This window comes from Aquila chrysaetos, chromosome 1, assembly GCF_900496995.4.
Source record: "Aquila chrysaetos chrysaetos chromosome 1, bAquChr1.4, whole genome shotgun sequence".
Classification (NCBI taxonomy): Eukaryota; Metazoa; Chordata; class Aves; order Accipitriformes; family Accipitridae; genus Aquila; species Aquila chrysaetos.
The window spans coordinates 81914459-81930505 of record NC_044004.1 but is presented as its reverse complement, the minus strand read 5'-3'; the positions used below and the strand labels follow the sequence as shown (position 1 = coordinate 81930505).

General features: G+C 43.4%; 1 protein-coding gene across 3 annotated transcripts in view; it reads left to right on the top strand.

Moving 5' to 3' along the window:
- Window positions 1-3520, top strand: part of LARP7 (La ribonucleoprotein 7, transcriptional regulator) — a 57308-nt gene extending 53788 nt beyond the window's left edge. For 2 of the 3 annotated variants that reach the window (XM_030027881.2, XM_030027867.2), the window contains exon 13: window positions 2652-3071. In XM_030027881.2, the coding sequence (XP_029883741.1) occupies window positions 2652-2732 (81 nt within the window). In that variant the 3' untranslated portion in view covers window positions 2733-3071. Of the gene's footprint in view, window positions 1-2651; window positions 3072-3321 lie in introns of those variants that run through there. The other variant, XR_003925348.2, reaches the window with a different exon arrangement.
- Window positions 3521-16047: the final 12527 nt, after the last annotated feature.

Below are 16047 nucleotides of genomic sequence, written 5' to 3'. Positions count from 1 at the left end.
CCCCCCCCCAAAAAAAAAAAACCAAACCAAACCCAGGCATAAAGATTTTAATTTCTCTGGCATAGTTCTTATGATAAACTAAATGTCCAAAAGAGACTAGATATCCCAAGGTTCCCCAGAACTTGTGGCTAATGCATAGCTGTCCTTTGGAGTTAAAAAGGTGTTCAGTGTCAGGCCTGGTCATTCATTGTCACCTCTGTGCTCCCCTCTGCTGCCCCTTCCAAATACATGTTCTCTTTAGTCTGTTGTTGGACTGCATGATAAAACAACCTTAGCGATTTAGTGATACAGATTAAAAACCTTCTTGCCAGAACTGTTTCTTTTGTGCAGTTCCAGTTTATGCAGACCTAAAGCAGTTCATCAGTCTGTAGCCTTAAACTCTCTAGACTGATTTAAGTCTTCTGTTCACAAAGCAAAGGCATGAGTGCCTGCAAGCTTTCCACTTGGGTACTTGTCTTCTGGGGGGATGTGCTGCAAAACCTAGTTTACACCTTGTACACCTCCTTAAGCAGAAGGAAAGGAAGAAGTTTAAGAGGGTGGGAGTGGTGGTAGAAGTGAAAGGCATTTGGTGAGTAAGTGACAATTGGGTATTTGTGAAGGGCGGAATAATTTGCAGAATATATGGGAAACGAGGATAGTGGGAAAGCCTGGGTAGAGCCCACACTATTCTCTTCTGATTATGTGTGGGGCTCAGGGGCTGTGTCCTTGCAAGTCTGACCAGTTCCCTGTGTGCCAGTGGGGAGAGGTCCTGCTCCAGAGCACAAATAAGCCTTTTTCCATGGTTCTCTGCAGTTGGTATCTATGGAAGGGCTGGGTACCTGTTTGGAGCCCTGAACAGTGGTCTGCTTACAAATAGTTGCTGATACTGGGTTGATGAGCTGAAAATGGGAATCATTGAGGCCTCTTACAAATTCTGAGGTGCTGGTACAGAAATACTTGCTGGTGTGAACTGCCCAGTTCACATCGTAGAGCTTTCCTTCCAGGGTTTCTGATTCTTCATCCTGTATGGTGAACAATTGAGCTACTGTACTCCTTGCTTCTTTTCAGAGTTTAACTTTTAAGCCATTTTTTCAGATACCAGAGAGAAAAAGTAACTCTTAGTTACATCTTTAGATCCATTTTATTTCTGAAGAATGGTTGAGAAAGTAATTTTCTAGAACTCATGGTTTGACGCTGTTGAGAACATGTTACGGTTTGTAATCAAGTTAAATGCTGGGGGGTGCAGGGGGACATACAAGTAAAATTGTGGTAGTGTAATTGTATTGCAGCACAGCAAACAATGCATCTATGCAACATCAGCGTAGTGTGTAATTCCTGACTGCCATAATCAGTGCAGCAGCATGCCTTGCACTTCCATGCTGTGTACAAGATGCAATGTCTGCAGGACATAGCTGTGACCACAGTCATTTTGATAAAGAGTAAATAATTTGATTTATATGTGAAACTCTTCAAATCTAACAAACTCTTTACTGGACTGCCTGGTGAGCAAGTGTCCCTTTACTTCAGTACCAGCTAATATATTTTAGTAGACTCCATCAGATAAATTAATGTGGATTTATGCTGGTGCATTACAGACATGCCTGGATTCACAGCATTTTCCTGCTTTCTCACTTTTTATTCAGATTAGGCAACATTTTGGTTTGTTTTTATCTTATATCACGTTACCTCCTCAGCTTTTGCTTATGGTTAAGGAATCTTAGTGGGGCATCGCAGTAACAAAGCTTGTACCTCTGCTTTTGGGTATTAATATGACTTTGTTGCAGTACTGTGGTTAAATCTGTGAATGTTCTAGCATGGACGCTTTAAAAACATCATATATGCTTTCAACTACCGTTGTTCTCAGTGGTTTGTTTTCTGCCTGAAGACACAGTACACAGAAATTGACAATTAGCAGGTTAGTTATGTTCCACAAGAGCATTTCTCATATCTCTGTAATGGGAGCAGCTAAACCAGGTACTATAATAATTTAGGCAATCTTCCTAAAATGCAACTGAAAACAACCAAATCCCTGGTCAGACAGGGGTTTGAGTTAGGGATTCCTAGCATCAGTGTTCCTCCAAACTGCACTGTTACTTCATGAGATTAATTCTCAGCAGGGTTGTGATATGTATTGTGCTGTTTTCCCAGCCTGAAGGGTGGCCCCCATCTGGATTTCAGTGGTTTTGTTTCTTTGCCAACTGAGTGTAGAAAATGATAAAATATTCCTAAGGCATTTTTTTTTTTTTAATGGTCTGACTTTGTTTTTTTTTGCATCAGTAACAGCATGAATCCAATAAAAGGGTAGGGCTTTTTAACTTACTGTATGAGACTGTGTTTTAGGATTTTTGAAGTTGTAATTTTGTTCTCCTCTACCACGTTGGGAGGAAGAAGGGATGGAATGGAAGATGCTGCGCTGTCCAGAGACTGAGGAAATGCCTTACTATTTTTGATGGTTCTAAGGCAATACTGAAATAAATTCTACCAGGGCTGCTTTAACACCCCCCCCCTTTTTTTTTTTTTGTCATACATACAGGTTAGCTCAGTTGTTCAGAGATAAGCCTTTTCTTATGAAGTTTGGTAAATCAGTGAATAATATATTCATGATTGTGAGATGAAATTGTAACAATGAAGTTTTCCTCTAATACTTGCTACAATATTCTTCCTGTTTGCAGTTGATTGCTAAAGCTGAAAGAATGAGACTTGAAAAGACTCAACAAACAAGTAAACATATTCGCTTCACTGAAGATAACTAACCAAGACTGAATGTGATCTTGAAAGTGAACTAGGTGTTTAACAAAAAAACAAACCCCACAAACACCACTGCTTACGGCAACTAAACCGTTTTTAAGGCGGCATCAAAACCTGGTCTGTTTGATTCATAATTCTGCAGACTGCAAGTATGAAGATTGTTCTGAATCCCATTTCTAAATAGGCTGAATGTTTACTGCTTCTGAGCCTTTAGGTAAAGCTTTCTGGAAAAAATGTATTAAGAGATCTTGCTTTAGTTCACTTCTGGTTTTATTTTGGGGGTTTTTTTGTATGTTGAAGTTTTATATACTAGGTTATGAAATAAAATGCTTGGGAAATTTTCAGTTGTGCATCTCTAATTCTTCAGTCTGCATTATGACACTATAAATAATAAAACTGGTTAATGCTATATAAACCTCTCTAGGCCTCTGCTTAGTCTATCAGACTGTTCCAAAATATAGTAGAATGACTATAATCTTCCATGTATTTTAAAGTGGCTAGGACTGTCAGAAAACCTGTCATTGATAAGTCTGGAAGAAAATCTACTTGCATGAAGTTCACACTAAACTGAATTTAGACCTTTTTTTTTTTTAGAAGAATCTTCGGGGGAAGAAATAAGAAAACCTTTGTTTGTTAACTCTGGTAACTCTAGCTCCAGAAGTAATTCTCACTTACAGATAAGTGTTAAAGTTGTGTAGTTCACATGTAAAGATAGTGATCTTAATGCACTTTAAAGTATTGTAGACATGGCAATATTTTAAAAAATAAAACAAACCTGAACATAAAATTGGAATGATCCGAAGGGTTGAACTTATGTATGACTAAAGCTCTCTCCATTAATGTAAGATTGTTTTAGTGATTATTTTTTTTTTATTGCAGGGCAAGAAACACATAGGTTTATAAAAGTGTGTAACTTCCTTATATATAGAAGGATGAGCAAGTTATTCTGAAAGTAGAAGTACATTCCTAAAATACCATCGGAGTCTCTTGAAGGAAACTGTCAATGACACTCTAGGCATATTTGTGGCTATAGATTTCACTGGTAAAATAGGCTAACATTTTTAGGTAGGTTAACATTTTTAAATTCTATGCTATCAAATTACTGGATTGGTGTAGGTATTTTAATGGTACATGTTATAATAAATCAAAGTTTGGTGACACTCGTATGTTTTTGATATCTAAGAAAAGAATCTGCATGATGTCTGCTGAATTCTTTAAAGTAGTGTGGGTATAATACCCATGGTGGCTTTGCAGTCAGGGAGAACAGGAGGCAACGGGGGGGGGGGGGGGGGGGGGGAAGGACAAAATATTTTTCAAGAGATTATACCAAAGCATATTAAGCGTAATGAAATTATCCTAGATACGAACAGTGTAGAGAAGCAGCACAATAGGAGGAATGTTTATGGAGCACCATTTCTGTGCAGCTACTTGTCATGTAGCCTAGTGCAGCAGCAATGGGAATTATTTACTTGTACAGACTGTAGGCTCAGTGTAAGTCTGTCCTTCACTCCCATGAGACTCCGATTAGCATCTGAGCCACCAGCAGACGGCATCCCTCTCCTCGGGCGGTGTGTGAGTGAATGGAGGGGATTACTACAAATCAATGAAGAGGGTATAGTGGTGATCAAACTAAAGATAGCAGCAATACAGAGGGGAAAAAGTGCGAGATAAGAGAAAAACTTTCGGGGCTGGAGGGGAAGGGCTTGATAATGGTTCTTGGAAATTGCGTAAGGACAATTCCTCCCAGGGGACTGCAGCGGAAAGGGGAGGGGGGGGGGGAAGGCTAGGAACTTACCTGTATGCCAGGTGCCTCCTGTGTGGACCTCAGCAGTATTCAGATGTTTAGTCCAATTGCAGGATTTTTTAAATTATTATTTACTTTTCCACTCCTCTCTCACACTAGGTGGGTAAGGTGACACAACAGAGAGAACTAAGGTACCTAGCTATGAAAAGAATTGATCAATTAATGTCTTCTAGGCATCCTGCCTGAAAGTCAGGACACTTTTTTTTTTTTTTTTTTATTCCCATTTCTGTGATGTGAAGGGGAAAAACCCCAACAGCCTACTCGGGGTAAAATGTTTTGGATTTTTCTGCTGAAATTCATTTAAGTGAAAAACTTATCCATGTTATAAATAATTCAGATCATAAATGATTCAGACTTTTCATGTTTTGTGGAAAGTGGAGCAGAATTGCAAAAGCCTAACTTTTGGAGTTTTGCTCTTTTATTAATAATTCCTGACTTGAACGCATAGCAAGAGAAGTCACCCTTCTGTTCCTTTCCATATTTATGTATGTTAAGTATTTACAATTAAACATCAGTTTTCTTTTTCTCCTTTTTCACTTTTTTCAAACTAGCGCAGAAATCTGCTTCAGCAGGGGAAGGGTGGTGTTTAGTTCTTCCTAAAGAAGTTAATAATAGAATTTTTGCAACTTATTTCAGAAGTCATGTATGGACAGTATGGTCTATATGCTTTTACAAAAGAAGCTTGGTTTCTTAAGTATGCCAGAATGAATGGTTTATGCATTATTTTTTTTTGTCTTCAAGTACACATGACAGTTAATATCTGCTGCTGTTATCCCTCCCTATCAACATACGCTAAGAAGAGGAGTCCGTCTGTCGAGTTTTACCATCCCAAGAGTTGCATCCCTAAAGGTACTTCGTATTTGACCTTACCAATGGAGGGTGCCTTTAGTGAAGTCTGCACGTTTACTTGCAGTGGTTTGGTTTGTTGCTTAACATTAAATTTTCTGCTCTACTGTTTTTCTCTAGGTTCATCCACTCCTAGGAACTTCCAATAGTGACTTCCCCCTTGCCCCACTTTTTTTTCCCCCCCTTAAGAAATACCACATTTTATTTAAAAATTCAGGATGATACTGTAAAACTATAGGAGTTCATGACCTTGGACTGCTCATTTGGTTTTGCTGATTTTTCTGTCTCCCTTGACTGCTGAGCGTTTTGAAAGAACGTCATTATACATAAATCTGCCTGGAGCAAAAACTAGCATTGATTCTGCTCTTTATGACCCAGCATAGGGTTGAATCTGAAATTATTTTTAGCGCTCGTATTTTTACCTCTCTTCTACTAGTTGCAGACAGTGCATTGCAGCAGCAGGACTGTAACTCTGACCTATGTGACGTACGGCCTTTGGTGCCAACAGAACATTCATAATTTGGGTCTTTTTAAAGAGAGCTCTGTTGAAAAAAAAAAAAAAAAAAAAGGAAAAGTAACAGTAACATCTGATTGTACATCTCGTCGCCCACAATCTTGTCCCCCCTGAAGGCTTCTTCGATTTCTCCTCTGACACAACATTTCCAAGCTTAGAGTTTGGTCTTGTGAGTACTGTTGTCTTTTAGCAAGGACTATTGTGGTTACCTTAGTGGTGTCAACTTGCTGACTGGGACCAGGGCTCCATTGTGTTGGGCTTTCTACAGATAGAGAGCTCAGAAGTAAGAGGGAAGGAGGAAGGGGAGGAGGAGGATGGGAATGGAGATGTGCAGTTGTAGGTGTGACGGCAACAAAGAGTAATTTTTAATGAGCAAGTGGAGGATGTCAGTGGTGCTGGAAAAAAGTAGCGGGGCCTCCTTTCTCTCAGCTGCAGAGCCACTGCACGCCTCTTAAGGGACACTCACGCTACCCGCATCTTCAGATGTGTTCTCCTGTTTTGTGACTGTCTGCCTCCTGCAAGCTGTGTTTGTGAAGTAAAAGTGTTGCAAGGAAGAATGTGGTTCTAGTAAAACACTTGTGCTCAAAAGCAGCAGCCTGATACTCTGTGATTACTGCACTTGTGGGTTTTCAGTAGCCAGTGGTCCACAGTCAGTGCAGTATCCCATTCATGGCATGATGCTTGTACTCCATTGCCCTTTCTCCCTGTCCTGGCAGCGTAGAAAAGCTTCTTTATCTTTGATTTTGCACCTCGTGTTAATTTTTAAGTTCCTTGTTTGACTGCCCTCAGTCTTACTGTCACCTGGAGCAAGCAAGAAGCCGGGGGGGGGGGGGGGGGGGGGGGGCAGGGAGGAGGGCAGGGAGGAGGAATATTTGCACTGAATTACAGCTCCGACAGGAGACTCAAGTTACCATGAGATGCCAGAGTGCTCTTGTCTGAGGCGTGTGTCTACAGTGAGAGAACTTACTAAATGTTTTTCTGTCTTCTCTCTTGACATGCTGTATTCCCAAAGACTATGCCCTTCTCTTTGTTAACACTTAATTTTTTTTTTTTTACCATCTGACCGAGTCTGATTTAACATTGCTTGTTCTACCTGTTTTATCTTACATAGCTAATACTGGCATTCTGTATGTTCTTTCCCCCCACCCCCCAAGATGTACTGCGTATCCTAGTTTAAATCAGGCTTTAAGGCAGTCCTTGAAAGCTAGCAGGTAGGTAAATTATCTTTTTCTAGAGAGGCTGTAAATCAAATTAGAAAATTACCCTCTGATAAGACGACAAAGGCACTTGCCTGCCCAAGTCCCCTAGAACGTAGGTCAGTGTCGTAATTGCTTACTTGCGGTACCGTAGTGTCTAATGATCTCAGACAGGATTAAATCAGGGAATAATGCTGCATGATGCTGTAAAAAATAATTAGATAAGGTATGCTTGGGTGACTTTGAAATGTGCCTGAGTGGGGAAGTAATATGGTTGCCTCGCCTACAAGTGATTAAGTTTCTGTGGATGGTGTTATGGAAGTTGCTCTCTACCAAAAGTGCGATCTTCTTCCTAGCATTAAATATGCTTTCTTTGTGTCAATTGTGGCGCTGTACTAGAGGAATATGGCTTGTTTACCTTGAATGTTCTGGGTGAACAGAACTGTTCTATGTGAACTAGCTATATTTGTACTAAATGTATTAAAGCATTATATTCCTAATGTACTTCCTTCTCTTGTAGCAGGTTAGAAGTTTGGTCCTGCAAGTATTGAAGCGCATTTATTTTAAATGCAAGTGCACAGCTGTCGTATTTTGGTTTTTACCTTTTTAAATCAATGCCAGTAAGTGTTTTGTCAGTGTGTTAGAGAAATGGCTAGGAGAACGTACTTGATTACTTTTACAAAGGGGAAAAAAAAATATTTCTAGCTGCTTTTTGTTGTGTTGTGAAGATGGGATTATCAGTCTGTCTCTTTCGTGGCAACACTGGCCTAGGAGTTTGTACTGTCTCTCACCAGGGGCTGCTTGTGCCTGCCCCTGAGCCCGCAGGTGCTGCTGCACAGTGGTCCCTGGGAGCCTGCTGTAAAGTGTGTGACCTCAAGGATCTGGACAAATAACGGTGGGAAATTTTAAGCTGACTTCATTGCTGAGGAAGACATTGTGTGTAAGTACGCACAGCCTAAATGCCTGGCTGAAGTACACATGCTGGGTGTACATTGCCAGGCATTAACCAGAAGTGCTGCAAATGAGTACTTGCTGCGTAGTGTAGTGCTTGGGCTTTGCAGAAAGTCACTGTGTCCCAAACCATTGATGTTCAGATACAGGTTGAACATGTAATCGAACCAACCATACAGATCTTCTGATTGTGTCTTCATTCTCAAAGGGTCACTCTCTAATGGAGCTGTAAGTGACAGAGAACTGCAAAGCTGGGGGCTCTTGGACTTGCCTTCAAAGCCAGCGGTCGCTGTTGTAATGGTAGGCGAATCCTTTGAACTTGGGAGCTGCCAGTGCCGAGAGGCTGGGCAATTTTCTGGGGTACTTGGCAGCCCACAGGTTTTTGTAGTTTACAAGCAGAGCTGGGCCAGCTCCCCTATTCAAGTCTCTGCTGGAACCGGTGTTGATGGCATACTTAGCATGCATAGCTGTTACCCGAGTCACACCAATTGCTGCAAAATGAGGAGAAAACGAAGGCAGGAGAACATGGGAGAGTTTTGCTTGCTGTTGCCAAGGCGACTCGTTTTGAGCTGGATAAACACTCGCTCATCGCTGCTGCGATTTGATTGCCTTATGGCATTTTGAGTGGAACCAAATGCCTGAGGGTGAAAAGAAGTGGGAGAAAGGTAAAGGGAAGGGACAAACCAGCCCTGGCACTCGAAAGCTAATGACGGGCCGCGTGGGCAGAATGGCTGCCTGTGTTTCTGCATTGGCATTTCTGTTTCCAACCTGTGTCGCAGCGCCCTGGCCCTGCACACGCCTCAGTGGTAGCTGGCTGCCAGTAACGCCGTTTCCAAATGTCTAATTGCAGTGTTGAATCCTAATGATTTGTATAAAAGAAAGGACCTGGAATAAAATTAAGAGTGTGATGAATGTGATGGGAAAAGCCTTCCAGTATGGTGTGATTTTACTTAAGGTCATTTAAGCTACCCCATTTCTCTCTCATCTTTTGTGGGGCTGGGGCAGAGGAGGGGGCAGGGGTTGTGGCTCCATCAAACTTAGAGGTTTTTAGTCTGTTCTTTTGCTAGAGTTTTGGGTACAGCCGTTCCCAGTGAGGGGCCACTACCCACCAGCTGACGACTTGCCGAGTCTGTTGCTGTATCTAATCTTGCTCTGCCGGCCTGGGGAGAGCTGTGGACAGGGGTGGCAGCCCTGGGGGGTGCCCCTGGGGCAGGGGGGCTCCTGCTTGGGGCCGGGCTGTGGGGTCTCCCAGGCTCTGGCCAGCAGAGGGCAAAGCTGCTACATGCTGTCCTGCACTGTGGGCACAATGCAAAGCTTAGGGCAGCTTTGCATCCACCGGGTTTTGCTATGCATTACACCCTGGCTGATCACGTAGATGAAACTATATACATAATTTGGGGGGGGGGGGGGGGGGGTAGAGGTGGAAGTCCGCTGTGCTCCCAGGGAGCCTGCGAGGTGGCCAGGTGCTGGGACCCGTGGTCCCCAGGCACCAGCCACGAGCCCTGGCTCTCATCTGCTGCCTGTGATGGACCAGAAAGATGTTTTTCTAGTACGTTCAGGAAAGATTTTCATCAAGCTGGGAAAACACTTCTCCGAGGGTAACTGAAACTACTTGCATCTGGGTTGAATACTGCTCCTCCCTCGGACGGCAGAGCTATCCACAGAAAAATTTGGGTAGTTTGGCACTGAATTACTCTTCACAGTCAATAACAGACCAGATAAATGCAGAAGTTTCATCAACAGAGAGATCTCCACTAACTGGTGGTGGGAGCATACATCGTGATAAGTGGGATGCATGTTACATGTGTTCTTCCTTGTCGTCAAAGGCAAAAGAGCATAATTAATATTTAAGTCAGAAGCTCCCCTACTCCTTGTCTCAGTGGAGGGAGCAAGTTCCAGTTCTTCCACCATCTGAATAACGTATGGAGCGGACGTGGTTGAATACCTTTTTACCTTCATGCTTTATGCAACTTTCTTCTTTGTTTTGTTGTGCTTTTTTTTTTCCTCACCATGGTTGGTATTTCTGTTTGCTTTCCTTTCCCTTATCTGCTATACACTGAAATGTGCTTTTGTTATGAAAAGTGACTTTTTGTTACTTAGTATTTTGTGTAGTATATGTTTGGTGTGTATTTTGGGAATACAGCCACTCCCTCAGATCTTATCCATCATATGTGGTGCCTCAGCAGATAACTTCTTGCAAGGTTTAGCCTGGAAGACCTCTTCCATGTGGACAAGTGCAAAGTGTACTTGACCTGCTGGCTCAGTTTAGCCAGACTAATAAAACCTTGGTTCAGAAACAGGCGATGCTGTCTAGTCTGAACTTCACACTCACCAGAAAGAGCCTTATTCTAAAACCAAAAGCCCTGAATTTCCTCTTTTATGGCAAGTAATATATATCAGTTATTCTTGTATACAAATAAATTCAATCTTATTGCAAGGTAGCTTGCAAGGTGGGAATTTTATCTCACCGATGATAAGCTAAAGTCTGTCTTCACAGTGGCTTTTACCTGGCATAGCCTAAAGAAAATGTGACATTTTTGCAGTGCAGACAAGTTCTTATGTGTGGAGGCAGGCAGAGGTGAGCTCAGCCATGGTCTGCACTTGCTTCAGGGGCATCCGCTGCTGTAAAACCAATGTGATTCAATCGGCACAAACAACAGGTTGTCCTTTTGCCTTTTTCCCTATCAGTACAGAGTGTTCATGGAGCTCATGTTTGAGTACAGCTCCGAAAGCAAAGTTAGGTCATTGTTAATGACAAGGCAGAAGCCAGTTCTGTCTGCCTCCTTTTGTGTTACAGTTTTCTTTGTTATTCTCCATGTTGTAGCTGTAGACTTTCTTGCTTCTAGTGTCTTGCACTATGGCAGATACAGAAACATCTATCCGTTAATTTGGCTAAAGTTTCAGACATAATTAATCTCTTTAATACAGTGCTGCTTTGATATAAATCTTTTTTTTTCCTGACATTTAACACTCTCAAAACTGAAAGCTGAATTTTGAATCCACTGAAATGCCTTGACTTGCACTGAAACATCCACTGCAAAGCTTATTATTTATGCCACCACAATTCATCCTCAAATAATTTTCCCCCATCTTCTCTCAGCAATAGCTCTGAGGTGTTTTCTGGTCTGTGTTGGATTCACTTCTCGTGTCAGATGTGAAAAGGTAGATTAAACTCTGCACCTAGAGCGATGGAGACAGTATCAAACAACCGCAACTTCTGGATTTTCCACTTGATGGCGGTTTATTTTGCTCTTAGAAAAGCCAAGTGACTGAGTTGAGCAGATTTACTCAGTGTTTTTTGCTTTTTGCCAAGGGTTGGTCTTCAAGATGGCGGCAAAGGTCTCGGCCTGGCAGCTCCGGTCTGTGCCCTGATGCTACTCCCTGCCCTGCCCATGGCTGCCCAGCCGGGCACCCAATGTCTGCGTTTACACCAGAACTGCTATTATGCCAAAAATCACAACTGTGGAAAAATCACAGTGAGTGTCTTGAAAACTTTAAGCAAGAGGGAAATAATTTCCCTTTTCCTTTTGATTGACATAATCTTTTTCCTTTCCTGTCCTTCTTTTACACCCGTTCCTTCTCTCTTTGTCATTGGTTTCCTGGATGCCAGGATTAAAGGTAAGCCCCTTTAACACTCTCATCACCTCCTTTCTACAAGCGTACCTGAAACCCTACTGGTCTCTGCCAGGTCCGTTGCCACGCTCTTATACTGATGGAAGAACCAGAATAATATAATTTGAATCAGGGGCACAATATTTAAAGTTATTTGGGTGTTGAAACAAGCAGCTGAGCAGCCTAATTGGGTTTAGACTATATATATAATTCTATAGCCATATATATCTCTCTCTATGCAGCTATATATAGATGCAGCTGCAGTGGCAGAACAGGTCATCCGCAGCTTCCAGCAGGGAGAGAGACACAGAGTTGTTCTGCAGTTTTTAAGCCTGAGTTTGGTACCATCCCCTGTTTCAGATGCCCCTATTATGCCCCTATTATGACTCCTGTGCTGTATTTTATATCCCATTTGTTGTCTAAGTGTTTTACCAGTGCTGGGACACGTTGTTTGTGGCTGGGTTGGACTCTTTCCTTTAGGGAAACCTGACAATGTGGGCCACTCTTTTTAACTCATACATTCTTCCTTTGTTGGTCTGGTAGTCCATGTTTACTTTGTCTTAAATTGCGTATGCTCGCCTCTTTGATGTGTGAAAGCAACAATTTTAAGGAATGTCCAAACACGTTAAAGCAACTGATAGTTGGTGGGCATTGCACGGTGTGTGGAGAAGAGAGAGTCCTTCCTTAGGGCGCTTCCTGAGGAGTTCGTATCGGAAAGGAACGGCTGGAGCTTTTACAACGGGGAAGTATGGCTGTGTTGGCTAACGCTGAGTGCGGTCACATCATATATGGAGATGATAACTTGGCCTTTGGATGTGAGGTGGCAATGTATGTGGGGAAATGGAGGTATTCCTGCTGAAGCTGGTGGTAGGTGAGGCTGGGAGAAGGGTAGTGTTTTCTGCAATGTTAGACTGGCATCCTGCGCTGGGAAAAGACAGCTTGCCCACCCAGGAAAATGTTATTTCTCTCCACTAGCTCAATGTGATGGCTGCTGGATGGCAGACAATGTGTCCTGCTGCATGAGCAGATGTTAATCAAACTATTTCATGCTGGTGGTCCTTTTATTGGCAGTTGCCACCTTTCCAAATTGTGATGGGTGTCTCATCCAGTGCTTTGCCTCTTTGGAAAAGGCATGCAACAGGCTTGGAAAGAAGTGCACTGCTGTCACGCTGCCTGTGACTGAATGGGGATGCAGTCAAACAAGCCCTATCAAAAATTAAACTGAGAAGCAGAGAGTTCACAGTGGAAAGTCGGAGTACCTGGCTTGAAACATTTTCTAAATATGGTGGCTTTTGCTGTGTCAGTGCAAGAGGTAGGAAAGCAAATGCTGGTGCTTCTGTTGCGTACAGGTGGAGACTCAAATGCCACAGGCAGCAGCAGCAGCACATACGGGTTGAACCTGGCAGTGGCAGAAGCAGGAAGGACGAGGCAATCGGAGCTGCTGACTGGTTGCAGATGGGAGGGTGGAATCTCTTCAGGGATGCTACCAGGAGGTACCAATCCAGGTTCGAAGGGTTAATTTTAAAAACATTTTTTTCCCCCATGTCTTGGCACTGTCTGCTTTTAGCCATGATGGGAATTAGAAGTGACAGCATACTGCAGGGGAGCTGTTCTCATGGGGTTTGCATCACGCCTAAAGCTGGACATAACAAAAACCTCCCGAGAGAGGCTGGTCTGCCAGACCCTTAGACGACTCAGCCGACACCAGCCACAGTTTGGCGGAGCATCTCTGCTTCCCAAGCAAAAGGAGCTTTCCAGTTTTTTGGCGTTCACCTCTCCTAGCATACCAAGATGTTTTCTGAGCCAGATGCGATGGGGAGGGGTGAGCTGGCACGACAGGCTCTGCTTTCCCCTGGCAGAGGCAGTGCAATCCTTTCCTCCCTCGCCATGATCTCCTCGGAGAAGCGTAGGGAAGGCGTGACTCCCGGGGAGTGCTGGGACGGGCTTTCCTGGTCTCGGCAGCATCCTAGTGCCAAGGGAGGCCTATGTGAATGAGTGCCTGCAGATGAGGGTGATGACTCGAAGCGGCCCTGCGACACCATGCAGCTAGAGGGCAACACGTGGTAATGCAAAAAATAAGTATTACATGTACAGAATAGTAATACCACCAAAAAAGCCCAGTAGCTAATACCCAGCAAATATATTCCTCGTGGTGCTCTGCTTCGCTGTTGTTTCTGATATTCTTCTAGATCTGCTCTGCAAAAGAGGTGTGAACATCCTTAAGGAGAGAGAGGCGACCTGGGATTCGCAGCTGCGAGGTGCTGAGTGCTTGGAGCTGCTGTCGGCCCCTCGCACCGGCCAGGACAGACCCTTCTGCAGGGGCCTGCACACACGGCTGCAGGTCACGGAGAAGCTGAATAATGTTCTTGGCCTCAGCAAGCCGACTCGGCTGTGTGACTGCAGTATCTCTTGGAAATGTCTTGTGTCTGCTGTGGAAAAGGCTAGGAGTAATTTTGTCAGAAAGTAAGGACGTTATTTTTCAGTGACGTTGCTGTGCTGTCGATGCTCACAGAATAGCTTGCTGGGATCTCTTGGACTGAATGGAAATGTCAAATGTGTTGCTATGGCCAAATACAAACAGATATTTCCAAAGTAATATGGCTATTAAATAATTGCATGTGAGATAATAGCAATTGAAGAAGCACACATGACAACAATGTAGTAACTCCAAAAATCGTTTTGGTCAAAATTTGAGGGTTTTTTGTCTGATTTTAAATGCCGTGATTCAAAAAGCCTTTTCATGCAGCAGGGAAGTCTCTTGCTATTTTGAGGCTTACCACAGAAAGCTGATAAGAGACACAGAAATACAGGTGCATCTTCTTAAGTATATTTTCTGCATAATATCAAGTCAAAATGAGGATCCTGACATTAGGACAGGACAAGATGAAAGACTAAAGCCGCTGTGTATCTTTCAGTATCAAAATACAAAGCCCAGCGTTACATGACACTAATCTATGCAATACCATGGGCAGCTTGAGGCCTATCAGGTCAATCTGATGAGGTTCTGCCACCATCCCATCTGTTTTGTATTCATCTGTCACTGAGACTCAGAGCCACTGGAGAGGAAAAAGAACTGGCAATGTCATGCAGTGGCTTTTTGACATCAATACAAGCCGTGTGGGAATTGCTAGACATTGTTTTGTGGTACTTATGGGCATTAAAATGTAACACGGGGGAAAACCGACAAGTTGTATAAAGACCACATCATCTCCCACTTACGAGTAAATACAATTGTCATTCTTCAAAATTTCTAGAACAAAAGCTACAGTTACACTGCATTTCAGCTGTTCCCTAACAAAAGGAGACAACGTGTGTCGGGCTCGGCATGTCACCTTCCCACTGGTACACTCTGAATCCTCTTGTAGGCTCTGCTATGACCACTGGATGAAAAAGGTACAGTATGGACTCCATTAGCTGGAATGAGCTGGTTGTGTCGCTCCCTATGGTTGTCTGAAAACAAATTAGATTAAGATTTGGCTAACGGTAGATGTTAACAGGAAGAACAAGTAACAGCGGCCATATACCCAGTGGGACTGTGGTTTCCTTTAGCTTGGCACCCCATCTCCAGCAGCACCAGCAGTTGGTACCCAGGGAAGAGGACAAAAATGGATAAACAGACACTGATATGTCCCTGAAACAGCCCCTGAGCCTCTAGAGTGCCAAGTATTTCTTTTAACTCCTACTTTATTATCCCTTCTAGTAGGCTCTGTTTCAGTCCGTGGTGATGCCTACTGAAAAGTAAATGCTCTCTGTATTTCCCACGGGCTGCCCTACTTTACATCATCACCTTGGAGATAGAAAACACAATTCTGTGCAAAATCGGTATCTGCTTGTCCTGATTCCCCATTCATTTTCTTTATCGGAGGTGAGGAAGTGAAACCCTGACCCCGCTGAAATCCCTGGGCAGGTCACAGTTCAGTTCGGTGCGGTGGGGGCTGCAGCTTTGGGAGGTGAACACAAGGCAAAGACAAGTACTTTGGGCATTCCTCGCAGGTCGTGGCACAGCTCGCTGTTTCTACCCTTTCTGTGGCGCCTTTGTTCTCGAGCAGTTTCCATGGTGCTTCTGCTTTGTCTGCAGACCTGTCTGCAGGCAGCACTCTTCTCAAACACGCCGCACAAGATGATTTTATGAGGCGGTGCATTGCCTTGCGTGGCTGCGCCGCAAAGCTGTAGCACAGGCTGCTAGGCATCAGCTGCCACAAATATTTTGCAGGCTGTCTCATGGGTACATCTTTAGAAAGTATGGATTGATAGTTTTTTAACTGATGGGAGCAATGCACATGATGCTACCTGAGAATCCAGCTCAGCCTTTTGCCAGTCATGTTTGGCAAATTAAAATAACAAGAGGAGGGCTTCTGTCTTGTTGCTGGCAATGTAGCGCTGCTGTAAAAAAAAAA